Genomic DNA, 27,595 nt, shown 5'->3' on the forward strand with positions numbered 1-27,595 from the left:
CTATAATATTAAAATACTCAAAATGGCTAAATGGGAAGCCTTAATTAAACCTGAAAAGGAAATAATTGAGCAGGTTGTTAGTTTGACAAAAGAATCTAGTGAAGACGATTGGAAAGATGTTGTTAAAGAAATGGTGCACAAGGACCTTTTCAAGCGTTATCTTTGCAATTATGGAACAAATGAAAAGTCTCCCTTCCCAAGCAAAATGTGGACCATCCAACATCATGCAGCTCACTTTAATGCTCCTATTGAAATAATCGAATTCATGGTTGAAAAGCACATTCCAATGTCTATCAAAGATGGTGAGGGCAAGACTCCAGCTGATCATCTTGATGTAAATGTTGATTGCAATTATAAGGCATTGTTCATGCCTAGGTATGGCCTTTCAAACTTAAATTTGGAGAATCTGCAAAAGATTGAAGAAAATTTCCATGCTGTGATTAATGGAAGAGTCAAAGATTTGGTTGACAAGTATGACTTAATTCTCCCACAGTTATCTGTTTCCCTAGAAGTTCAAGTAGCTATAGAATTTCTCGACAATGGATATTGTGCTATCCCTGGGATGTATGGTGGTTTCACAATTGAATTTCAGTTGAATGCAGATAAGAGTGATGTTAATCATCTCTTAACAAGCAGTTATTGTTGGATAGCAGGTGGCTCTGGTCAAACACACAAATGTACACCAGAGCAGTCAGAATTAATTGAATCAGATTTTGCATAATGTTGAAGTTTAATATTCTACAGGAATTTTTTGTGCCTTTAGATTATTCTCTCGAGTAGTTAAGTATTCAAATTAATCAAAAATCCGATACATGTCGGGAAAAATGGAAGTATAATAGCCACATATTTTTTCACTATTCAACAAATTAATAAAAAATTTTGAGGAAGGCAAATTTTTTTCTCAGCTATTTAATTTACCATAAATAAATTAGCACAATATTTATACATTCATTAATGAAAAACTGCTGCTGTCACCGATTATCAGCTGATTTTTTACTTTCATTGGGTTTGTGATTGAATTTTTCTGACAAGTCCCACTCATACCATTATTTGAAATGTTTTAATTTTGAAACTAATACTTTCGCGGGGATTAAATTTTGATAGTATATAGTTTACGCTGTATTATTTTAATTTCTTGAAACTAAAAAACAATCTATTCCTACAAAGAAAATTAACAAACCTAGCAAAACACATACAAGTTTTGTATTTCTGATGCTTAAAAAGAAAAATCAAGACTGTAAAAAAAAATCTAAAAATCTAAAATGAAAATATTTTGCAGCCAACCAGTTTAATGTAAAGAGATGGAAAAACAGCTTCTTCAGAACAATAGACAAACGGCTTGTCATATACCAGGTCCTTTGCCCTTAAGGGAGTTTGTTTCGAGCTACATGTTTTTTTTATAAGCATTGCACTTATAAGCATATCTAGGCTCAGATATGGGGAAAAATTAAGCATATCGCAAGCATTAATTGGGCCTACGAAAAATGTTTTTTTCCTGATTGGGCCCTTCCAGAAAAAATCCGTTCATGGGGGGTGGAGGATGAATTGTCCAGGGGTATTGAAAAAATACCAAAAAATTGCAATGTCCAGGGGGTGAATTCCAATGTCCAGGGGTAATTTTTTGTGTCCACGGGATTGATTTGATGTTTGTCCAGGGGTATAACCCATGTTCAGGGGGTTAAAAATCAAAATGTCCAGGGGTAATTCATGAAGAAAATAATATATCCTCCACCCCCCATGAACGGATTTTTTCTGGAAGAGCCCATTTTGGCTTTTTTTGGCTGGAATTTTACGGATTTTCAGTATTTCCCTAAATTTATGCTTTGGATTTAAGCATCCCTTAAGCATTTTTCAGCTTTATTAAGCTTTCGACCTAAGCATCTCTGAGCCTGTTTTCGGATTTTTGTATGGTTAGGCAATTACTTTTTTATTTTCTGGTTTACGGACATTATAAGGAAAAGTTTTGGACAGGAGGATGGAAAAAAAATAAAAATAAAATTGATGTTTAAAATTTTTTTTATTTCCTTTTTAAAAATCTGAAATCGGAGGAAAGAATAAAATAAAATTTCATGAAATTTCCTAAAGTATAGATTTTTTAGATTTAAAGACAAAAGAATAGATGCAAGAAAAGTGCAAAATGTTGTTATAGATAGAGTCTATGGATAAAAAACACTAAAAATAAACTGAACCATAAAAATGTACACATAAAGACTGATATGTGTATATGTTAAACTGACAAAGGTTCCCATTTAGGGTTCACCCCTAGGGTTCCCACTTTAGGGTTCCCACTTAGGTTCCCCCATCCCATTTTTCTGGTATGCCTATTTTTATATCTACTCTTGAATTTTAACAATCACATCAGGGGGGGTCAAGCCTCAGGGTACTAAAGCATAGCCTAGAGAGGGTACTTATCTAAAAAAGTTTTTGACTCATACCACCCACCCAAATAAGTACCCGGGTACTTAAGGACTTTTCTCTTCTAGACCCCATACCAACCCAAAAAGTACCCGGGTACTTAAGGACTTTTCCTTCTTAGACCCTATACCTACAAAAAATAAATTTATTACTTATTAATCTTTCTCAATTCTACACTCATCAAAATTAAACCCACCCTTATAACTGTTAATTTTAATTTTCCTTTACTATTAGCCCAACTAATAAGCCAGGCGTAATTTACAGTAATACATTCGGGTATATTGATTGCCTTATTTTTTAAACATGAAAACAGATGAAAACAATGTAAAAGCACTTTTTCACAATCTTACAAAATCTTAGAACAGTTTTAACAAAAGATCTAGTTTCTGAAATATCTGGAAATATAAAAAGTATAAACCAGAGTAAATTAGCAAAACTAAACATAAAATAAGAAACTAATATAAACTAAATATAACCAGTTGCAATAGACCCAAGTAAAATTCACTTTAAAAACGAGAATCTGTAACACTTTTAATCTAAACTCCATTTGTTATACTTCATTGAGCTTTGCAGGGGCCCCTGAGCTTTGTTGTGAGTGCCCACCCAGAATGTCTTAGAGAAGTTATTATCAGGTCAAAGCATGCAATCAAGCAACCTATTGTGGTAAATAGAAACAAAATAATATAATACGAAAATGGCTAAAAAACAAGAAAGTTTCTAAACAGGTTTTTTTAATAAAGCTGAATAAAGAAGTAAACCCACAACTATACTGTAATAACGTAAGAAAGCTTTTGAAATAAAAGAAGCCAAGATAGGATATAAATCAGAATTTTTGAGTTTTCTACTTTACCTGGTGGTATCAAAGTGTAGAAATCTGGCCCATGTGACTATTTTGGCAGAATTACAAAGAAAATTCACATAAGACCCACCCAATTAGTACCCGGGTACTTGTTTGATTAAACAAACTTGGCTCCCCACCCACCCAAAAAGTACCCGGGTACTTATCAAATTTTTTTTGGAAAAACACCCACCCCACCGGCTATGCTTTAGTACCCTGAGGCTTGACCCCCCCTGATCACATAAAGAACTTTAAATAAAAGCGATTACAAAAGAAAGAAAAAAAATGAAGAAAAGTTTGTTTTTTTGTGGATAGGGAAATTCCATAGGGAAGTTCCCTGACATTAAGGGAAGGATCAAAGTATCTTTACATTGGCAGAATAGGGCACAGCTGTGTTAGATCATTTAACTCCCTCTCTCTCATTCTCTTCTTTTCTTTTGTTTTCCTGTTTTAAGTATAGGTTTTTTATTTATTTCTTCTTTTTTGAAGGTCGGAGGAGAAAAAGTAAATAAAAGTTTTTGAAATCTCTATTTTATTATTTTTTTATTTTGGCAAAAATAACGTCGGCGGATCCATAAACCAATAAATAAAAAAGTATTTGCCTTATAAAAAAAAAACATGTAATGGATTTCTTTTGTTGTTGCTTTAAAAAAGTTGTATAATTAGCGTGGTATGACGAAATTCTTATGTTTTAGGTCGAATTATGCATAAACTTTAGGGGCTTATATTTTGGGGAGACCTCTTTTATATCAAAAGATACCTATATTTTCTTGCTCAGAATTTTCTAGCAATTCTAATGATACAAGGGCTATAATGAAAATTTCCTTCCGACACTAAATTTTTCCAGAGAGGTGTACAAATGGTGCAAAATCTAAGAAAAATTAGGACCTGCCTTGGTATTAAATGTCATTTTCCCATAGCATAAGCCTAATTAAAACTAAATCAAATATTAACGGGTGTTTTTGTAAACTTTTTATTATTGACCTAAATGATGACCAATTTTCAAATAGCCCCTATAACAGCATCATGACTGCATAATTATATTAAAAGCTAACAAAGTGCACGAAAATAAGAAATCAAATCTGTCTTTGATGAATTTCTATCAAAGTTTTTAGAAATAATTTGGTATCATTGTGATGAGAATTTTTCAGACTTCAATTGTGAATGGTGTTTGTTTGTATTTTCCAAGGAAAAGAAAATTTGTATTTTCCAAGGAAAATGATACAATTGTATTATCCTAGGAAAATGATTCCCTTGTATTCCCAAAGGAAAATGCTTCTCTTGTTCTTTCCAAGGTAACTTTCACTTGTATTCACTTGTATTTTCTGAGGAAAATCAATCACTTGTATTTCCCAAGGAAACTTTGTTGTGGTGTTTTAAAGGAGTTAAATCTACCTACCAGACTTTGACAACCAAAGAGATCTTTTTGGTAAAAATGAAGCATACAAGGGATGATTAACATACATCAACATTGTAATAACTGTTCCTCAAAACTACATCCTGTAATCAATTACTTGTTCCACTTTAAAAGACAACATCACAAGACAAAGGCTATGGAATTATTGACAAGCTGAGATATTCATGACAACTCATTCCAGAATAATTCATTATCAGGTCAACATTCAAAATGTTCAATGTCACCTCCAGTGTTCATATCTTGCATCCTATCAGCATGCTATCATCAAGGTACAGTCACAAATCCATTACACCACATACAAGCATACCAGATAACATGAAATAACAATTCTGAAGCTGATTATTTCTCATCTAGATCCAAAATGTCTTGGATTGGGTTCCTTCAATTTCCAAATGAAGTCACACATTTGATCGAAAATATAATATATACCCAATTTGAATGAAAAAGCTACAACAGAACAATGGAATGAATGTCTTTATGGTCTAAAGAAATACAGAAAACACTACATTTGGAATGAAGACATAAAAAGTGATCAAAGAGTTTATCCAAGTAGGCGCTGGACCATCGTCCATCATGCCGCTTATTTCAAAGCACCTTTACCAATTGTCCAGAAGATGGCTATCGATCAATATCCTCTTTCATTACCAGACGGAGAAGGAAAGTTACCAATTGATCATTTGGATTCAGGCACGCCAAAAAATATCAAAGCTTTGTTTTCACCATCTTACAAGATGAATTTCCTTCACTTGGAGATGAAATTGTTGCAGGCAAATTTTCATGAAGTCATTCTGGAAAGAGTTGCTTCATTGGTTCAGAAGTATAATGTGATTTTACCAATCCTGTCAGTCCTTTTAGAAGACGTTTCAAAGGATAAAGAAGTTTACTTCAATATGCCTGGAATGTATGGTGGATTCACATATTGGCTTGAGTTTGATTCTTCTAAAACAGAAATTTTGGCATTGTATTCACGGAGTTCTTCAAGGCTTGTTGGTAATTCAGAACAGCTACATAAGTGCACCAAAGAAGGATGGACACTGGTCAAAAGTGACAAGTAAAAGTTTTCCTTTTTCTTAATATTTAGTTTCTTTTTAGTTCCTAGACTTATTTTAATAAATTTGATTATAATACATTTGCTTCATTTAAAAGTTACTTCATTACAAATTTCTTTGTGAGAAATCTTTTAAAAGTTATTATCTTATTGTGTCAAAGTTTAAATTTATGTAAAAACAATTATAAACACTTAATATTTTATGCCTAATTTTTAATAAGTGACTCTCCAAGCAATTTTAAGTACCTGAAAATTTAACCAGTTTTTGGGCAGTCTTTTAAGGGACAATAGTAAATGATCTGTTGAAATTAAGACTGGCCTCTATCAACTCTTAAGAATCTTTAAAGGAATTCGTTGTCAATGTCATTGTTAGTAAAAGCATTTGGAATCCGTCCAAATCAGATTTTTGATGGTCCAAAGGCTGACCTGAAAAGTAATCGGATTTTGAATTTCCACTCTCAAGGTTTTGGACCTTTATTTATTCATGAAGGTAATACAGATACAGATGGAGAGAAAACGTCTCGGTAATGACCTAAATGGTCGTTGAAATCTTTTATAAATCTATTCAAAGCGGCTTTTCTTTGATGTACCATCATTGGAAGCAAAAACATCAATTTATAACTTCATAAGAACAGAAAGAGGCTGGTCTGTTGATTTTGAAAAACTTAATTTTGCGAGAAATCTTAGTTAAAATGCGATTCGAAATAGTTTCAACTGATTTAAGGATAAAAGAATATATTAATTTTATAAGGATATATTTTTGGGCTGGCATTTTGTGAACATTGAGAGTCGCATCACATTATCATTGAAAGTTTCTTATCTTAAAATCTTCACGTCTAAGTGGGCAGCGGTTTTCATACTCTTACAAAATGATCGATACAAGGTTCCTAATCGTAACCTGTCGTAACACGTAATTCTTTTTAAAATCTATCGATGGCTTTATGGGTAGCTTCCCCTAGAAGTTTGGAGTATTGTGCTTATTATGTGAAGTTTTTTTCAATTTTTCATGACGTAAGGCTATTATAATATTTCAATATACTTGTTAAAAATGTAATGTCTTTTCATTCATCTTGAATATTCCTACGAGTATACCCAAAATTTATCATCTTATTCCCAAAGCAACCAAACAGCTGTTTGCTTCCGATGATAAATCAGAATAGAACAAAAGGCATTGAGTCTCCATCTATCTTTATTACCTTCATGATTTATTTAAACCTAATTTAAACCTTATTTAGACCTAAATTTATTTGAAACAAACTTGTTTGTTGCAAATAATTATTAATAACATTTTCTTTACTTTTATGCATAATTATTTACCGAAATTTATTTTATCAATACCTTTTTGAAATGTAAAGAAATTAAAGATATGCTTTTTGTAACAAAATTGTGATTTCTTGTAAACGTAATTTCATTTTCAGTGTATAAAACTTTGAAATTGCTTTCAGTCAATCAAAAGTTTTAATTACCATTGCAATGAAAAAGAAATACAAAATATTTTTTTTTTTTATTTACAGAAGTGGTCTGACACTTTGGGACACCCTGTATGCATCTAATTTCTTAATATCTCTGAATCTTCTTCCAAAGAATTACCAACTATAATATTAAAATACTCAAAATGGCTCAATGGAAAGCCTTAATTGAACCTGAAAAGGAAGTAATTGAGCGGGTTGTTAGTTTAACAAAAGAATCTAGTGATGAAGAATGGAAAGATGTTGTTGAAGAAATGGCGCGCAGGTATCTTTTCAAGCATTATCTTTGTAATTATGGAACAAATGAGGAGTCTCCCTTCCCAAGCAAAATGTGGACCATCCAACATCATGCAGCTCACTTTAATGCTCCTATTGAAATAATTGAATTCATGGTTGAAAAGCACTTTCCAATGTCTTTCAAAGATGGCGAGGGCAAGACTCCAGCTGATCATCTTGATGTAAATGTTGATTGCAATTATAAGGCATTGTTCATGCCTAGGTATGGCCTTTCAAATTTAAATTTGGAGAATCTGCAAAAGATTGAAGAAAATTTCCATGCTGTGATTAATGGAAGAGTCAAAGATTTGGTTGACAAGTATGACTTAATTCTCCCACAGTTATCTGTTTCCCTAGAAGTTCAAGTAGCTATAGAATTTCTTGACAATGGATATTGTGCTATCCCTGGGATGTATGGTGGTTTCACAATTGAATTCCAGTTTAATGCAGATAAGAGTGATGTTGATCATCTCTTAACTAGCAGTTGGTGTCGGATAGCAGGTGGCTCTGGTCAAACACACAAATGTACACCAGAACAGTCAGAATTAATTGAATCAGGTTTTGCATAATGTTGAAGTTTAATATTCTTATAGGAATTTTTTATGCCTACTGTATTTTTAGATTATTCTCTTGTAGTAGTTGAGTATTCAAATATAATAGCCATTCTTTTTCACTGTTCAACAAATTAATCAAAAATTTTGAGAAAGGCAAATTTTTTTCTCAGCTATTAAATTCATCACAAACAAATTAGCACAATATTTATACATTCATTAAAGAAAACCTGCTGCTGTCATCGATTATCAGCTGATTTTGTACTTTAATCGAGTTTGTGATTGAGTTTTTCTGACAAGTCTCACTCATACCATTATTTGAAATGTTTTAATTTTGAGACTAAAAAGTAATTTTAAACAAATTTTCTCAAACCTTATTATTTTATTATTAGCACAATGTAAAAGAACTGAATTATGATTTTTATACTGACTTTTTTTGTAATCTAATTTACATATTATTTACATTTACACACTATTTATTATTTCTAAAGTAATCACTATTTTAATATATCTCTGCCTTATTGTATTGTAAACGCATGTATAATCTTTTATAAAAACAAAATTTCTAGGTATTTATTTGTTGATTTGGTGTCTTTCTTTGTTTACCATCTTGGTCTCCCTCATTAATTACTTATGTTAATGTTAATGTTAATGTATATATTCTTTAAAGTCGAAAAATGTGTACAAATCTGTACTAGCTTGAAAGCTAATAGAGTTCGACTGAATGTCTGAATGAGTTTCGACTTATGCTTGTCAAAATTATGGTACATGTTCAGCTATCTTTTCATCTAGTTTTTTAATAGATTTTTAGTAGAAAAACATCAAATAATTAAAGGTCATTTTGAAATATTTCAACGCTGGTTTTCAAATTGCTGTTTCTAGCCTGTCTAGATAACCCTTTCACAATCATATCTTGTTCCCATTTTTATCAAAATTTGCTTAAATATTTTTAATTTTCAGAAAAAAATGAATCTATCAAGTAACAAAAAACATCATTTTACCAAAGAAGAAAGAACAAAATGACATTCAAGGTGAATTTTAGTTGACACCCTTTTTTAATGATTTCCAGCCCGTATAATAATTGCTCTCTTTGTCAAATTATCACAAAGATTATGCCATTAGGCTGTAAAAGAAATTATGACACTGGTGAATGTGTTTTTGAAATCCCAATTCAGAATTGTGTGATTTTTTTTTTGATTTGTATTTATACTCTATCTTTAGTTTGAAAAATCTAAGTGGTTAATCCAAATCAAAAAGGGTGACATCCAATGCCCGTTCAAAGGATGCAATTGGAAGTTTTTTACTGCATACGAGCTTGGCTATCACTTGGATGGTAATTGCCCCCATGGAACTTACCAAGATCAAATACCATGCCCACATTGTGATAAGTCTTTACCTTGGCGCCAGTTGAAACATCATACAACAAATTCTCACAGAGATGTAAACACTTTAACTTTGTTTCTTTGGTTTGGCCAAGGATTTGGGCTACTTTTTGTTTATTCCATGATTCTTTTTTACCAACCCATTAAATTTGCTTTTTAACCACAGAATATTGTTTAAAAGATTTAACTTAGATCTTGCTTTTATAATTTGACTTCTAAGTAATCGTACATATTGATACTATTATCTTGTAATAAGAAAGTGAGAAATGACAAGGGTACAACTTGTTTAGATGGATATTGAATTTCTTTTTTTCTTCATATTTTTAGATCACAAGGGCATTGACTGGATTATTTGATGGCAAAACTTTGAAGTGTTTAAATTACAAATGTAGTAGAACCTTCAGTCCTGGATTTGACAATTGCCTTGAGTATATGAAGCATTCCATTACTTGTAAACCATTGTTCCAATGCAAGAAATGCAAGCGAGAATTTGGCAGTGAAAAATATTTAAATTTCAACCATACCAAAGAACAGTGTCAATCAGATCCAAAATCAGCAGGTGGGGTAAGTGAAAATTTATAATTATGTAAGTAAGTTAAAATAAAAAATTTGGCCTGTTAATAACTCAAATATTATATATATTATGATATGATATGAGCCCTCCCCACTGGGGAATGGGTCCTACTCCTTGCGAAGTAGGAATTCCTCCTCTTTCGATTTGGAACGCTTAGTCCAGATACCATGATGCATAGTGATGACACTCCAACCACGCGGGAGAGCATATAGCTCGTCGCAGGCGCAGAACGGGATGAGTGACACCACACATCACAATATCTGGCATATCACCCACACTCTTGTATCAGAGTAGTGGTACCCAATTAATTCCCCTCACATGGCATGGGTTGACCTGGGCGAAAGTGTGTTCATTCACCAAGTGAACCGTAGTACTACAAGGGAATCATACTCGGGTCTCCCAGACGGGAGTCAAGAGTGATGACCAGCACACCACTACGCCTATATTTCATTCAAATATTATATATTTAAATAAAATTTGCTCTGCTAGTGAAAGTTTTTGAATTATGTTATTTTAGAAGTGGATAAGTGAAGAAATTATTCCAACCAATATTAATCATGCTGCTACAAAACCATCTGCAATAAAAGGAAAAGAAAAGGTCAGTCCCAAGATTCTTTTCATGCTCTTTTATTGATGGAAATTCATACATGTGGCTAAAATAAATGATGATGATTATGTTATGAAAAATGAAATGAAAATTCCAATTTTGATGATGCATGACACATTTATGGAATCCCTCAGAAAATGGTGTGACTTGTATATGACTACGTTATTCCACACCTTTTTCTACTATCTTTTGTATTCCAACACATGTTGGGTTCATAAGATAAGATAAAAAACAAATAACAAAATTCCAATTTAAATATTTTTCAGGCACTCATTCAAACTTGGAAAACTGCTATCAAAGCTGGGAAATTGAAGTGTCTCATACCAAATTGTAAAGCAAAGTATTTTTCTCCAAGAGCATGGATGAAGCATCTGTTAGCTGAGGCTGAAGTGGAGATCGATTTTTTCGCAAAAGTGAATCAAACTGAAATCGGATGTCCTTATTGTTCTTTAGAAATGCCATGGCAATCATTGGCTGTTCATTTTAATAATAACCATAGAGATGTAAGAGTATTTTATGTATTATTGCGAGCATTTACCTTGATATTCCTTGATATTCTCTTAAAAAGTGTTGAAAATTGGAAAATTTTGCCAAGGAGCTAGGAATTCATTTTGGAAGCTGAAAACAACACAAATAGCCATATTTTCAAATTTCCAAATATAGTTTTCTGCATTTCTCGTTTTGTGCTACTGACATGTACTGGCTATAGTTAAAAGCCTAGTGTAAACTTTCTCTCACAAGCTTTTTGGGTCCTTTTTATTTAAACTGTAATATGATAGAGTATAATTTGAAAGTATTTTAAAATGACCTAGGTTTAGGTATATGATGGATAAGATAAACCATTGTTTGCCATATTCTTTTTAGATTAATGGTGTATTATCTGAGCTGAGAAGTGGTAATGATGTGAAATGTCCAAACTGTTACTGTCCTACTAAAGCTGAATTCACCCCTGAAACTGGATGCGATTACTTGGTGCACGCTATCAAGTGCAAACCCACTTACTATTGTCCTACTTGTTGTCGTACATTCATGAATAGTAAATATTTCAAGACCCACAAATGTATGTCTGGCAATATAAAAAGAGAACGACAATCAAGTGAAGATCACAATGCTAACCACAAGAAGAAAAAAGGATTTGGTATTGTCAAAAAAACTCTTGCCATCAACAAAAAGCCTTCTGCCATAAAGCATGAAAAACGTTTTGGAAGCTCTTCTACTCCGGGTAAACGAAAATCTACCACCCTTTCTCCGTCAAAAAGAATTGCTACGACTGACTCAAGTGTGTTTGAATTTGAAAATGAAGCTATTGAGTTATGCACCTCTAGTGAGGGCAAGACTGTTAGCTCATCAGGTAAATTGACTAAAGCTGGGCAGCCAAGAAAACGTACCACTAGCTCAATATCGTCTCCAACCCAAGATGTTTCAATTCGAAAGAAAGTAAAAATACAGAAAAAAGATGTCACCATTGTGAAACCTAAAATAAAGAAAATCGGTTTTGGACCTAAAAAACCAACAGTTATTAAGCGTGATAATAGGCATGGTAAAAATAGTGGTAAAAATTTAAGAGAGACTTCCACGAAGCGTAAACGAAAGTCACACGCTGATACTATACAAACCACACCAACTGAACTCTCAGCTACGGAAGACAGTGATACAACTCTTGTAGATGATTTGTTTACACCTGTAAATCAGCCACTTTCTCTTGAAAATTGTGCAGAAACTGAAGCTGAATCTCAAACAACACTAGATGATGAAGTATGGCCTGTAGATGTCCCACTGGAGGTATTTTTTCTATTATCAGATATGCAAAGTTCCTAAGCTCTGATTCTTATGGTTAACAGAGTTTCAAAATAACAAAATTATCCTTGAATATATATTATATGTAATATGAAGTATGTATGGTGTCTGCGTGTATGAAACTTTAAATTTATTTTTTCTTCAAAGTCTCAATCTGAGGATTTAGAGTCTCCGCTTGTCATCGAGAGTCCATCAAATGAAAACGAGTGTACAATCACTGCTGCTGATACCGTAAGTTATTTCAAGCTACAAGTTTGTAACACTTAAATACTAGTCAGTATGTACAATACCTATTTGAGATTTTACAAATAGTTTCATACTAACAAGGTCAATATGTCTCAAACTGCCAACTAAATTGAAAATGAGGTTAAACAATGGAGATCAAAAAAGTATTTATCAAATAATAAGTATGGAACCTTTCACCGGTGTTTCTCTCTTTTTTCTTAACAGTGTTTTTTTTTTCAATTTCGTTTATGCAGAGCTTGAGAGATGCTTGGTTGAAAGATTTTCAAAATGGTATTTGGAATTGTATCAAAACTGGTTGCCATGAGAGATTCTCCCAGCCATTAGAATATTACAAACACTTGAAAGAATGTCCACCAGAGAAAACCAAACAATTGATTTTCTCCTCCAACATTAAAGTCACCTGCTGTTTCTGCCAGGAAGCTATGATTGTACAACGATTCACCAGACATGCTAGGAAACATGAAAATGTAAGGTTGTCTAGTTGTGGCTAAGTGTGATGGTAGACTAGAGATGTTTTGAATATATAGATTTTACTTTTACGTCATCTAACCACCAAATCATGTGGTCCAGTTAATTCAAGGAGAATCTTTTGTGTATTTTTCAATTCATCACAACTGATGGTTTTAAATCATGAATAAATTAAAGTCTTTGTTTGAATTTTGAATGAATTCTCGAAGAGAATATATAGGGAAAATGTACTCTATCACCAAAACAAATTTAGGATCGTTGTAAATTTCAGGCCAACGCCTTTTATAGACATGGACTAAATAGGAATGTATCATTTATGTGACACAACCATATCTGGTATAATAAAAGAAGAACAAATTTCGAGACTAATTAAAGAAGATTGTAAAATATACTTGTTGACTTTTCTGCTTAGGTTTTCAAGAGAATCAGCGATGGAAATTTATCTTGTCTTCACTTTGGATGCGATAATGTTTCGAAAGACGGCAACGACTACATCCTGCATTATCTAGAATGCCCAGTTAAACTAAAAGTAAGTTTTTAAAAAGACTGGTGTAACTGTTTGAATTTGATACAACAAAGTTATGGAAATCCTATACATTCGATGGTATTGTACACATGAAGCAAATAGTTTTTTTACAGTAAAATTTACCTTCATGGGCAATTTTGGATTTTTTTGTCATTTGGTTACAATGGTATTGATTTAGAGAGAGAGAGTTCCAGGTTTTATCTTGTATTGAATATGTTTCCTTTTATCACAGGATACTCAAGATGAAAAAGAAGAGGAAAGAACAAAGGTAAATCATGTGGCATATGTAGATAAGAGTCGCACTCTGTCAATTATCTATTATATTTGAAAAGTCTTCAGTGTATACAGTTTTATGCCGATCGTATGGTCGACGACAATCATCAGTCAAACGCTAATCATTTGAAAGATTGGAGCATTTACATCTGACGATTGCTTGAATGTGTTTTTTACTTGCCAAGGAACAAATGAAATAATGACGTGCCCCTACTTTCTTACTAACATCGACCTAGTCTTCAGCTTCATAATATCTCCAATAACACAAGAAGTTTTAATATGCTAGATTTTCATTGTATACTCTTTCATTATACAGGGTCTCATGAAGAAATGGCTGTCGAAATTCAAGCAAGGGACTTTCGACTGCGGTAATGAAAAATGTAATCAGACGTTCAACGTACCTGAAAAACTTGTCATTCACATGGAAAATTGTCGCTTAGGTGAAATCAACACCAGAATCCTCAAAGAAACGGTCACTTGTCAGTGGTGCAAATCAAACAATCTGACCCTGCACGAGTATGCTGCCCATTTTAAAGAAGAACATTTTCAGGTATCCATCAACCACTCCAACCAGTTTTTTTTGAATTTGAAAATATTCTTTGCCAAATCGACCATGAGAAATGAATGGCCCGCCACAGTTATGGCTATCGACAACAAAAATTAACAATCAAACCTTAGAAAATACAAACCCAATTTCCCCTGGAGTATGCTTTTGGCTCAAAGATGGTTACTTGTTCTTTTTTTTCTTCAAAATTTCACTTCATGTTCTTTATCCTTCAGATCTATCTAGTGCTTACCCAATCAAAGACACCGCACAAGTGTCCTCATTTCAACTGCAGTTACGAAGGGGATTCGGCACGAAAGTACATCTCACATTCCATCTTCTGTCCGCCCTGTATACTGTGCGAAGATTGTAAATGCACCTTCAAATCGCACACACAGTGGCAAGAACACGATTGCATTGTAAGTTATCTGTCTGTTTATATTAATTTCAACTTTTAATATCAAGCTTAGAAATATTACAAAAAAAACTTCTGATATAAAATTTACAAATTTCTACTAAAGTTTCTACATAAAAAGACGTGAGTATTTGTTCTTAACGCACCAATTAGCCCTTCAAGAAAAAAAAAGCTAACTCTCCCAGTGATAAGGAATGCCTCGTGTAAGTGTTCCTCGTTTGAATCGATTTCGCACCGGCACTCCTTTTCACACTGTTTTTTAAATGCTCTGTTTTGTTTAGTACAGGCATCAAATTAATAATTTCAATTTTTTTTTTCTTTTTAGTTGAACGATCCAATATACTTTCAGGTAATTTTCTCCTTTTTATAACCGTATTTCACTCAAAAGACTTGGTTTACTATCTTGGTTTAATGGCTAAAATAGTGGGTATAAAAAAATCCTTTTCTTCCTTCCATTATCATTTGATCATGAACGGCAAGAATAGTACGAGTACGCAAGCTACCAAATATTCGTGCAAAGACCTGCAATAAACTAATTGGTAGTCATTGTATTTTCTAAGCTTAAAAAGTAAAAACCATACCGAGGGATCAAAATTATGCACACTACAGGTAGTAACTTTCTTTTTCTTAACAGAGAGCATTGAATTTATGGTACAGTCAAGTATGCTCTGGTTTCCTGAGATGTCCAAACGTCTCCTGCTCCTCATCCTTCTTCATTATCGAGGAGTTTGTGTCACACTTGAAAGAATGCTCCACAAAATCCAAGTTTTGTAAGGAGGTCTTTGAACGTAACAAATTGAAGTGCTCCTTTTGTACGGCTGAGTTTCAAATGAGCGAAATTCAAGAACATCTTTCTTTGGAACATAGTGAGGTATTTGTATTATTATTGATGGGGGAGCACAACAGTTATTAGGCATAATAGTTTTTCCTTACACTTTTTTCATAAGAACAATTTAAGAACAATGCTGAACCTCGAATTTATTAGATTTCAAGCAATTTAGGGGGGGGGGCAAAGTGGTATAAAATTGAAACAAACTGGATTTGTCAAAAAGGTTTCGTTGTTACACATTTTTCTTTAGATATACATGCTACTGAAAAAGCTTCATAACAAAGATGGCAAAGTTACTTGTTTGAACTACAAATGCAAAACAGAATTCAGTGACGGTATCAAGTATTATCATCATGCGTCAATTTGTAAACCGCTTTATCAGTGCTCCGAATGTCGGAAGGAATTTTCCACCAAGGTTTCACAAGTAGAACACCAGTGTTCAGCCAAAGATCCCAGGAAAAAGGTTAGCCTGCTTTAACTCACTGTGTTTCTGTTTCAAGCAAAATCTTCTCCATCTAGATTATAACGAGGTTCTGGTTAAGGTAAATTGTGAGTCCATTCATACTCGAAATCTCCAACTCATGCTAGTGGAAGTTTATAGGGCCCTTTATAAGAAGCGTCAACAATATTGGAGATAAATTAGGCTGGAACCATTTTGAAATTATCTAGCGAGATACTGGGAGTGATGATGAGGATGTGGATTACCCGTAACCTTTAAATTCTCTACCGGTTTTGCTGTTATTAGCTGTGTTAACTGCCCAGACAAAATCTTATTTCTTTTTTTCTAAATATTTTTTCTTGCAGGGTGGCGATCGAAGGTCTGGCTCGTTTTCACCTGCTGTAAGTTAATGTTTTATAGAAAGATCAGGACTTTGTTGCTTATTATAATTTGGGATGCCTTGGAGTTTTTACAAGATGCTTAACTGATTGGTTATTTTTAAACAATGCCATTTGCTTATTATACTTTTGCTGGTTTTTGTAAGTTTATGGAGTTTTAGAATGTATGTACTAGCGACCAAAACTTCTGATACAGAAATAATTTTTAAAGTTTTATCAGCTAAGGAAAAACAATACACTCTCTTTGAAAGTCTTAAACTTTAAAACTCTACTTTTTTAGATATATTTAGATTTAGATTAGATTTAGATATTTTAGTATATTTTCTTCATTAGACGGACCTCGTTGAATGGTATCAACAGCTTCGTTCCGCCATTTACTTCTGTCCGAACTCGAAATGTCACAAGCAGTTTAAAACACACGAGTCACTCATCCCTCACTTGGGTGTCTGTAAGACGGACAGTAAATGTTTAGAAGTTGTGAAGAATAACAAGTTTTTTTGTTGTATCTGTAAAATGGAGGTCGTGTTAACGCAGTATGGAAGCCACCTCAAGATACATCATTCTAAGGTACGTCGAACATGAATCTCTAAAGAAAATTTTTAAAACTAATTTCTTTGTCTGGTTGGATTATTGTAATGCAATGTGAAGACGTCTTGTTCCGATTTAGCCAGTAAGACAGTAGTTGGTCTCTTTCACTCATTGTCGTTGTTGATTAACTCTGGTTAATCAACAGTAGATTATTCTATTATCTAACTTTGACAAGCTAAAGTCTCACGATTTCTCAAATCTTAAGTTACTCCCCTCAAAGATTTCGTGGCATCGAAATTGAATATTTAACAAACCAAAAATTCAAGCTCTCCACTACCCTTACACAAACAAGATTTTAAAATCTGACGAGTAATGTATTAGATTAATATTTGGATTTCTAACCGCCTTTTAATTTTTTGATACCCAATTTTTCTGTGCAACTTTGAACATTTTTATTGTCTTTTTCACAGATATTTCACAACTTATCACGATTCGATTTGACACACACAGTCCGATGTAATTATCCTTGTAAACAATTATTCCATGATCGTGGAAAATACATTCGTCATGCTGCTGTGTGCTCATTTTCTGGTACAGCTCTCGGAACTAATTCTCCATCCACTCCTGTAAGTATTTGCTGTTTTTATTTCATATTTCTAGCTATCCGTCCAAAATTTTCTGACGTTGTGACGTAGGTTTGATTGGCGTTAGATTATTTACAGTTGTTTCATCGATTCGCTCAAGGAAACATGTATTTCTGACGCCACTCAACCCTGTTTAAGGATGGAACCCAACTCCTTAAAACGTTAATTTTAATTTTTAATGTTGATTTTTCCAACATTTTCCAATGAAGCCCACTCGAATTTATTCATGCAAACCTGATATAAAAAGTTTTTTACGACATTGGTCTATAGTCACTTTTTCACTGCGTTTTCACTCTTCTTAGTCTTAAGTTTTCAAAAATCAGCTGGTTCATTTACTGATTTTCACTGTGAGAATATTAATCTTTATTGCAGGTATTCAATAAGACCAACTGGCTGAACAACATTTCCAATGGAAACCTTTATTGTCCAAGTCGTCATTGCAGTGAAAACTTCTTCATTATTGAACACTTTCTACAACACATTCGGACCTGTTCAACACTGATCACCCCTGTCACAAAGCTACCTTGTTTGGTGTGTAAGAACAATTACATGGTGGACGATCTGGCTCAACATTTCCGTGAAAAACACGTCGTTGTAAGTAGCCTATACGTCACGTCAAAGCTTTTTTTCTACGCAGTAACTTCTATTCCACTTTGCAATATTTTCGAATGTTTTGGTTCAATTTTTTTGATGCCACTTGCAAATTTCGAGGCTCCTGTAGTAACGAAGAAATTGAGTTTGCGTCAAAACGGTTTATAAAGACTTCTTTTTTTCCGAAGAGTGTAACTCACCAAGAAACGGAATAAAAATATTCCTGCTTTTGCTGATGTTCTCGCTATAGGGTAAGGCAAAGGTTGGTTTCTGCAATCCAAGGCAAAAGTTTCGAAACTTCAATCATCAGAACTTCATTAAATTCCTCTTCTCGCTTACCTTTCAATGTTTAAGATAACCATGCGATGTTATGCTTCGTAGTGAACACAGATAGGTTCTTTAAGTGACACATATAATCATAATATCTTCATACAGGTATTCGCTCAAGTTCGCTTGGTTGCGCGAGGTATCTGCATCCACTGTCCAAACGAGCTTTGCAATGAGCCATTTGCGAATGGTATTGTGTACCTACAACACGTTGCTACTGGGTGTGGCGCTACTCATTCATCATCCAATTCCAGAAAAGCGTCTTCGACTGGCCAAGCAACAAGATCATCATCCCAAACCAGCCATGAAGTAGGTTTTTTCGGCTTTCAGTAGAATGGTATCCCGCAATACACGGATTTCGAATAAGATTTTTGCGAAGCTTTCGCTTTGATCTCATGTAATTTGCACGAAAAAAATCAAGTAAACAAAACAGAGTGGCTGCGCAACAAGCAATTTTTGGCATACTGTATGGGTATAAAAATGATGAGGCAATTGTATAATCTTATTTCTTCTATTGAATTTAAAAATAGAAAAACATTTTTTAAATGAATAAAAAGAGAAATATGAACATCTATCATCTATCAAAATTTTATACGACATAATCACGCTTACCGATCGCTGTGTTTACTTAATATTTTTTCGCGTGCGTAGTTTAATTTGAAACCCGTGTATTTATGTCATCCACCGTGTCTAAAGAGAGACTAACAAAGTTGATGTAGCCTGGAGGTATTAAGGTTCATAATGCTTGAACACCTGCTCCTTTAGCGAATCCCTTGGTGACCTTTTTCAAAATCTTTAATCGAAGGTTATTGTGTAGAAGAGAAACTAATAGAATTGATGTGCGTATCCGAGGCTTTCAAAGTCGGATATAAGGGATGATATTAAGATGCGACAGAAGAGCAAGCGTGTTTGACATTTTGAAGTTTATAGTTTCTCCATTTAGTCATGAATCGATCAAGTTGTAACCCCCTTAAAAGTTCACTCTGGTTTTTCCTCATCGTATTTTTTTTATCTTTTTTATTTTTTTTTCTTACAGGCAACACCGTCATCACAAGCCAGCAAATCTCAGGTAATCTCTCAAAAAAGTAATTTGGCGTGTAAATCGTTCTACTTTGAGAGCAAAATGTTGGAAGGTATTCGTTGCTCATAGTATTAGCCCGAAAGAGTAGAAAAAATAAAGATAACACCGCTTTACGCTTTTTTTATAAGAATGGTGTTTTTTCCATTCCATCATAGATAAGAATCTTTTTGGGTCAAATCAACCTAGGGGATTCTTAAAACCAGCTTAAATCTAGCATACAATACATACCTCAACCAGGAATAACTAGCGAATTACAGATAAAATTATCTGAAAGTTTTCATCATGAATATTCTTATAAAGTATATTCTTATAAAAAAGGGTGTACATGTTGACAGTGCATCTTCAAACATTTTTTCCAGATTTAAATCATAATGTAGATTTAGTTTAATATTTTGATTACCGTGAGCTTTTATGAACTTAGAAATTTTCCTATCTTTTAGATTTGGTACCAAGATATTATGAAAGGAAACCTTTACTGTCCCAACCAACGATGTTTGAAAGAATTTGTTCTACCACGTGATTTCATTCAGCATTTGAGACACTGTAGTGATGGCAACGAAACAGCGTCATTGGTTTTCCAACGTAACGAGCTCCCGTGTTGTTTTTGTAAAAATTACGTTTCCATCGGGAAATATTGCACCCATTTAAAATCGTGCCACCAAGAAAAAGCACAAGAGGTAGTAAACTTATCGTCCAATTATCATAGATTTTTTAATTGAATTTACTTAATACTGTAATCGAAGAAACAAAAGTTACTGGGCTTTGCCTTGGTCCTCGAAAGTAGGCTTTTTGAAAAACGCGAAAGCAATAAAAAAATTCTCATTTAATGCTTGATATATAAGTTTACAACCTCAGTTGTAGTAGTTTCGATAGCACTATCTTTTCAAGTATTTGTCCTCCTTACCGTGAATCATTCTTTCTGCAATCTATTTTTTATTGGAAGTCCCCTGCCCTTATTTATGTATACTCACGTAAAATCTAATGCTTCAACTTTTAGCTACTGCCATTGATTCAATATCAATCCTTATTATTTATTTTTTCAGGTATCGAAGGGCTCACAACCAACAAGTATCACCAATTCTTCGAGATCAAACAATGGACGACTGATCAGCCGCAAAGGTTGGAAACGTACCACCAGTATCTGTCAAAGCCTTATTTCCACGGAGACGCCATCTGCATCGAATCTACATACTAACACTTCATCTTTCACTCAAATCAAAGCTTCGTCAACCTCATCTACATCAGCAGCTACTCAACACGATGCAAACACTGCAAATTATTCCAAGAATGTTGATATTGCAATGGAAAGCGTCGATGCTGATAGTACACCTTTCCAACCGACTGGGAGGATCCATCAATCACCAGAACATGTTGATACTACTGACGATCCTATTCAAGAACACGAAGAATCAGCAGGCGTTGATACACGAATTGATGACGCTACACGAATTACGGAAGCAGATTCAAACGTTATACCTCCTCAAATTGATACTGATCTACAATCCAAACAGACAAGCGAACAGGTCATACAATCTAAGGATGCCACAGATAAGGATCCATCTACATTTGACGACATTGTTAACTTGGTACAAAAGCTAGATCAGAGGATTGCAGAACCTGAAACCACTCTTATCGATACTTCTAACGAAGGTGACGAAAACGCATCTCCAAAAGTAGCGATCATGGATGAAGAGGCAAATAGTCCCAATAGTATCCTAGACCCTTCCACATCAATATCACCAAAAAGGACCACAAGATCTCAGAGTAGAGGCTCTTCCACGTCGAAATCTCCTTCAAGTCAACAATCGAAAGGAACTCCAACCAAGTGTCCAGTCGCAAAACAGGAACCAACCAGACTAGTAGAGGATGAATTAGGAGCATTATCACCAGGTAAACCACAAACCCCAGGATCGAAATCACCACAACAGCAAGAGTCGGCAGATCCTCAGGATAGCCCCATCGACCAAAGGTTGAGTGAGAAACTTAGAGAACATTCTCGAGGTGTCACTAAACGTAAATTAACTGATGACAGTGAAGTTATTGATCTGGTTAGTCAGCTCATCAAACGTAAGAAGAAGAAGACACGATTCCTCCATAATGTGCGCCCATCAACTGGTCAATGGACTGTCACTAATTTGGCAACAGCTACCCAGCAAGACGACTCATCTAACACAACGATTGACGAAGAATCATCAAGTGTTTCAGACAGACTTTCCAAAAATACCAGTGAAGAAGGAATGGACACTCAGCCTAAAGAAGGAACATCAGTTCAAACTCCTAGCGACCAAAATGTATCGAAAGCTGAAATTGAGAACATCATCAAATCTCCTCCAGATGGTCGTTATTTAAGGAGCAAGGCTGGTCCAGAGTCTACTAAATTAACATCAGATCTATCACATGAATCCGAAGCTATTCTACTTGGAAATCTAGAGAAAGATAAGGGGGGTCTCGAGAAGTCTCCTAAGACAACTCGTGTTCTGAGGAGCAAAGCAATCGAAGACCAAACCACCGGATCTACGATCTCGATTGGTATCCACCCCATAGAGCCACCAACCGAAGACGTTTCAGCTAATAATGAAGAGAATGAACAATCAACGGCTGCGAAATCTCCTAAAGCTGGGCGTGTTTTGAGAGACAAGACGAGCAAAGAAATTTCTTCGGAATCGATCAGCTCGATTGAAATTCAACCCACAGAAGAAACTCCAAGGAAAGATGAAGAAACAAAGGCTGGAAAATCTCCCAAAGCTGACCGTGTTTTGAGAAACAAGGCAAGCAAAGAAATGTCTTCGGAATCGATTGAAATTCAACCCACAGAAGAAACTCCAAGGAAAGATGAAGAAACAAAAGCTGGAAAATCTCCTAAAGCTGACCGTGTTTTGAGAAACAAGACAAGCAAAGAAATGTCTTCGGAATTGATTGAAATTCAACCAACAGAAGAAACTCCAAGGAAAGATGAAGAAACAAAGGCTGGAAAATCTCCTAAAGCTGACCGTGTTTTGAGAAACAAGACAAGCAAAGAAATGTCTTCGGAATCGATTGAAATTCAACCCGCAGAAGAAACTCCAAGGAAAGATGAACAAACAGAGGCTGGAAAATCTAGCCGTTCTTTGAGAAGCAAAACACTCAAAGATATCGGTAAAGATCCTGACAAGGACTGTGCGCTTGTTCTCGACGAGAACCCCGGTGAATATTCAAAACAACAAGTCACACCTAAGAAGCAGGATGTTAAAACTTCAGTAGCGGAAGAGACAACTCCCAAAACGACAGAAAGAGTTTCCAGAACGAATGAAAAGCGAACTTCGATTAGAAAGAGTTATCAATTCAAAACAAGTGACGCGTCAGACTCCACTCCACAAGAGCTACCACCCTCAAGTCATTTGGAAAAAGGCGAGCTGGAGACGGCCCTTGGTGCTCTCAAAGGTAGCTACCACTCTCCTAGAGAGGATAATACAGAAGCTGTGCCAACCAAGAAACAAAGCACAATTAATACAGACAAAACACTATCAAATGAACAAGATAACGAAAAATTGACTGTACCGCTAAAGAAAAATTTACGTTCAAGTTCGGGCAAAGATGTAGCGAAGTCAGAGACTACAACTAAATCAAGAAGGAAAAGTTCAAGATTTAAGGGAGATACGGAAAACGTTCGAAGTACAACCGAAGTCGTCCAAAAAGACAAGGCTCCAATCGCACACGATAAGATTAAATCAAACGAGAAGGTAGAGGTTAAGTCAGCCAAGGTTACTTCAATAAGAAGAAGCTTGCGCTCATCTGATATTGAGACTCCCCGGACAGAAAAAAAAGATGTGTCTTTAGAGAAAAATTCAGTAAAGAAATGTGCGGTTGTTATTCCGAAACGAAATATACGTTCAAAGTTCTCATCTTCTCCTCCTCAATCAGACAAACCCGAATCTACGACCTCAGTTTCGTCAAGAAAGTCAACACCTTCAAAAAGTAACGATATTACTCCCGACAAAGAAGTTTTTGAAAGAGGTACTCACGCTGTTTCAACTAAGACGGGATCAAGCTCAAAGTCGATTGAATCTGTTACGACAACAAAATCTGACGCTGTGATCACTAGAACGGAAAACTCTTTGCCTTCCCCGAAAAGTTCTCGTTTAAGTTTGGGTGAAGCTTCATCAGAAGAATCGAAAACACTTTCAGGTACAGACTGTACTAATTCAACAAATCAACACAAATCTGTATTAACATTAAGCGGTATCACGTCAAGAAGAACTTCTCGCTCAAGAAAAAGTCAAACATCCTCAATCATCGATATTAAGTCTTCAACGACTGAATCGGATCCATCTAGCGATGAGAGAACTAAAGAGGTTTCAAGAAGGATGACTCAGTCTACTGAACCGTCCATTACGGGAGATACGAGCACCCAATCTGAAGATACCGATTCATCCGTGACATACAACTCAACTACTAAATCTAAAAATCTCGGGTCTCCTAAGCGAAAAACCCAATCTAGAGAAACTACTATGAAGAAAGACTCTGATACGGACCTAAACACGACAAAACGCAGAACTCGAAGCACTGATCTATCCAACCTAATTACATCACAACCCCAAGATCTGAAGACAGAAATATTTGTAAAGGAAGTCACAGAACCATCCACTGGAACTGCTACATCTAAAGTGGAGAAGGGAGAACCAATAGCAACTTCACTTAATGCGAGAAAAACAAAGAGAAGGTCTCGAAGGTTAGTGAAAGATGATACGCCCAAGAAAGAGGAGCCAATAAACGAGACAGATACATATGTCGAGGAAACACTGCTAAAGGAAACAAAGGTTGAGAAAAGAGAAGAGTCAGAGATCCAGAAAACAATACTGAAAGAAGCAACTGAAACGGAAGCTTTGCAAGAGAATCTTGACTCGGAGAAGAAAGAAAAACTGGAGACATCTAAACAAGTTGACGTAAAAGACCAAGAACATGTTTCAGATTACCATGAGAACGAAAACAAAAGGGAATCAAAACATGATGGCCTTCCAACGAATGATCCAACGGTCAAAGAGACGGATGAGTCGATTTCGCATTACAATGAAATTCAAAAGCATCGACACTCGAATAGTCAAAATCAAGAAGAAGTCAAAGTCGATTCACCAAATGAAACACTAGCTGCTGATAGGTCGAACAAAGACACTGATGGAAAAGATGAAGAGGAACCTACGTTTCAAAATGAAATCTCCAAGGTCAATATTCTCAATGATGAAGTCTCCAAAGCTGATTGTCCAGAGATCAAAGTAGCCTCAGCTGAAGTGTCCAGAGTTGAGGATGGTGACTTTGAAGTTCTTTGTCAAGATTCTGATGAAACTGATATTTCATATCCTCCATCTCCCATTAAAAGTGTGGAACAAGGTCCGTTAACAGCCGCTGAAAAGAGAACTCACGCTCAACGTGACCAGCCAAAGCAACTGCCTCCAACCGAAGCTCTGGTCTCAATTTTGGACGATAGGAAAGAAGGACCTGTATCGGAAGTATCTGGACCTACCTCCACACCTGGTCAAGAAACTGTACCTATGTCTCGAAAACCCTCAACAGGTTCTTCTTCCATAAATCCACTACTAGGGATGAAGAATCTCATCGATGCTACTTTCAGTGGTATGCGTGACTTTCTTGTAAGCACACCAAGAGACAGTCCCAAGCCTTCCGAGTCACCAAATCCTTTGCGTTGTTTGCAAGAAAACCTTGACTCTCTTCATCAGGGTAGAAAAGTAACTTCGGAAGCTCCCCAAGATAAAGTTATGAGAGGTAGACGATTGGAATCACAAAGTCCTTTACGTCGAAAAATCCACAAAAGTCCTCAGGAAACCTTAGAAACTCTACAAGATGCTCCTATCATGGATAGGTCTGAAAACACTCAGCTCAAATCACAAGAAAGTTCTGCAACTTATGTAAGTGGCATTCAGGAGGCTTCAGAAACTTCACAGGAAAGTTGCAAAACTTCCCAAGAAACCTTACAAACTCCGCATCAAACTTCGCAATCTCCTATCGGTAAACTTCAGCAAGCTTCAAAAACCCCTCTACGTCATAAGCAAGATATCTCTTTACGTGATACACAGGATTTGATTGAAAATGCAACTTCAACCGACAGTACTGATTCAACATCATCGGAAAAACCTAAGAACATTGATGACAAAGCAAGCAGTACCCCAGTCACTGAAATACCTACGGCTGATCCACAATCATCTGTCAAACATAACAAGACGGACAGCAAAACAAGCAGTTCTCCAGTCACTGAAGAACCTACAGCTATCTCAACATCATCTGCTAAACAAAAGACAGACAACAAAGCAAGCAGTACTCTAGTCACCGAAATACCTGCAGCTGTCTCAACATCATCTGTTAAACATAAGATTGATGACAAAGGAAGCAGTACCCCAGTCACTGAAATACCTACGGCTGATCCACAATCATCTGTCAAACATAACAAGACGGACAACAAAGCAAGCAGTTCTCCAGTCTCTGAAGAACCTACAGCTATCTCAACATCATCTGCTAAACAAAAGACAGACAACAAAGCAAGCAGTACTCTAGTCACCGAAATACCTGCAGCTGTCTCAACATCATCTGTTAAACATAAAATTGATGACAAAGGAAGCAGTACCCCAGTCACTGAAGTACCTACGGCTGATCCACAATCATCTGTCAAACATAAAAAGACAGACAACAAAGCACGCAGTACCCCAGTCACTGAAATAACTAATCCTCTTACACAAACCTCTGAAAAAAGTGAGCATTTAAACAGAAACCGAAACAAAAAGAAGCAACAGAACTTACCAACTACTTTAAATAATGAACAAGGAACATCGACGCCTGACAAACAACCAGAGCCGAGTACGCCAGGCCAGTTGCAAACTAAACGAAAATTAGGGCGTTTCAAATACAGTAGATTCAGTGCTCTTAATCGAATGGGTGGTTCCCCTAAAGATCTCGATACTGCAACAACAAGTACTCCAAAGAAAGAAGAAACAACTGAAACTGAAATCGAGAAAATCAAGACCCCTCCAACTATTTCTACCACCATAAGAAGCAATAAAATCAACATCGAAAGTTCAGTATCAGAGACTCTTGACCATCAAACAGCAGACGAAACTATAAATAAGGAATTACTACCAGTCCAACCATCGATTGAACCAGTAGGTCTTGATGATGACGAAGATGAAGAGGGAGCTGAAATTGATTTTTGCATCGAACCAACCGGTGGCCATCACTCCATTCTCAATATCACCAGTGGTCATGATTCTGAAGTTGAAATTGTTGACCATGACGAAGATGTCGTTGAAAATGACGCTGCATCTCCTAATGATGCAGTTGATCATTCTTACGAGGAAGAACAAGTATCCGAAGAAAACACAGAAACTTGTGGAGATAACGATGTATCTGGTGGAGATAATGATGTATCTGGTGGAGATAATGATGTAATTAGTGGAGATAATGATGTAATTAGTGGAGATAATGATGTAATAAGTGGAGATAATGATGTTCCTTGTAGAGATAATAAATCCGAGGAAAGAGAAGAATCTAAAGCAATTGAAATAGTCGGTATACAAGATGAGACACGAGCAGCTATAATTCTGGATACTGAAAGCAAAAAATCAAAAGATGAACCTCATACTAGTCAACTGCAAAAGATTGAATCTGATAAACATGAAAGTGAAGTACGAGAAAAAGACGAATCATCCAAAGAAATTAGGATCACTACTGAAAGAAGAGACGAGACAGTATCCAAAGAAACGGAAACTATTGCTGAACCAAGGAGAGAGAAAACACCAAAAGCTCCATCAGAAAATCCAACGACCATTATTGATGAAAGCGTGTTATCTAAGGAAGAAAATGACAGTCAGATTAACCGGGTAATTATAACTCATCATTAATTCCAGTGTTTTTTTATCGTTTGAATTTA

The 27,595-nt window shown here is 35.3% G+C and overlaps 1 protein-coding gene across 1 annotated transcript in view; it reads left to right on the forward strand.

Annotated features, from left to right (window-relative positions):
* Positions 1-27,595, forward strand: part of LOC136817030 (uncharacterized) — a 53,445-nt gene that overhangs the window by 6,056 nt on the left and 19,794 nt on the right. Inside the window, exons 2-24 of the mRNA XM_067073375.1 lie at positions 8,975-9,045; positions 9,236-9,454; positions 9,724-9,960; positions 10,488-10,568; positions 10,844-11,080; positions 11,442-12,359; positions 12,522-12,605; positions 12,854-13,087; positions 13,501-13,617; positions 13,847-13,882; positions 14,204-14,437; positions 14,668-14,850; positions 15,172-15,195; positions 15,481-15,717; positions 15,926-16,138; positions 16,480-16,515; positions 16,846-17,079; positions 17,511-17,666; positions 18,057-18,278; positions 18,711-18,911; positions 19,639-19,671; positions 20,124-20,360; positions 20,727-27,545. Coding sequence (XP_066929476.1) covers positions 9,034-9,045; positions 9,236-9,454; positions 9,724-9,960; positions 10,488-10,568; positions 10,844-11,080; positions 11,442-12,359; positions 12,522-12,605; positions 12,854-13,087; positions 13,501-13,617; positions 13,847-13,882; positions 14,204-14,437; positions 14,668-14,850; positions 15,172-15,195; positions 15,481-15,717; positions 15,926-16,138; positions 16,480-16,515; positions 16,846-17,079; positions 17,511-17,666; positions 18,057-18,278; positions 18,711-18,911; positions 19,639-19,671; positions 20,124-20,360; positions 20,727-27,545 — 11,004 coding nt within the window. The 5' untranslated portion in view covers positions 8,975-9,033. The remainder of the gene's footprint in view (positions 1-8,974; positions 9,046-9,235; positions 9,455-9,723; positions 9,961-10,487; positions 10,569-10,843; positions 11,081-11,441; positions 12,360-12,521; positions 12,606-12,853; positions 13,088-13,500; positions 13,618-13,846; positions 13,883-14,203; positions 14,438-14,667; positions 14,851-15,171; positions 15,196-15,480; positions 15,718-15,925; positions 16,139-16,479; positions 16,516-16,845; positions 17,080-17,510; positions 17,667-18,056; positions 18,279-18,710; positions 18,912-19,638; positions 19,672-20,123; positions 20,361-20,726; positions 27,546-27,595) is intronic.

Source organism: Clytia hemisphaerica, unplaced genomic scaffold (genome assembly GCF_902728285.1).
Source record: "Clytia hemisphaerica strain Z4C2 unplaced genomic scaffold, Clytia hemisphaerica genome assembly, whole genome shotgun sequence".
In the NCBI taxonomy this organism is placed as follows: Eukaryota; Metazoa; Cnidaria; class Hydrozoa; order Leptothecata; family Clytiidae; genus Clytia; species Clytia hemisphaerica.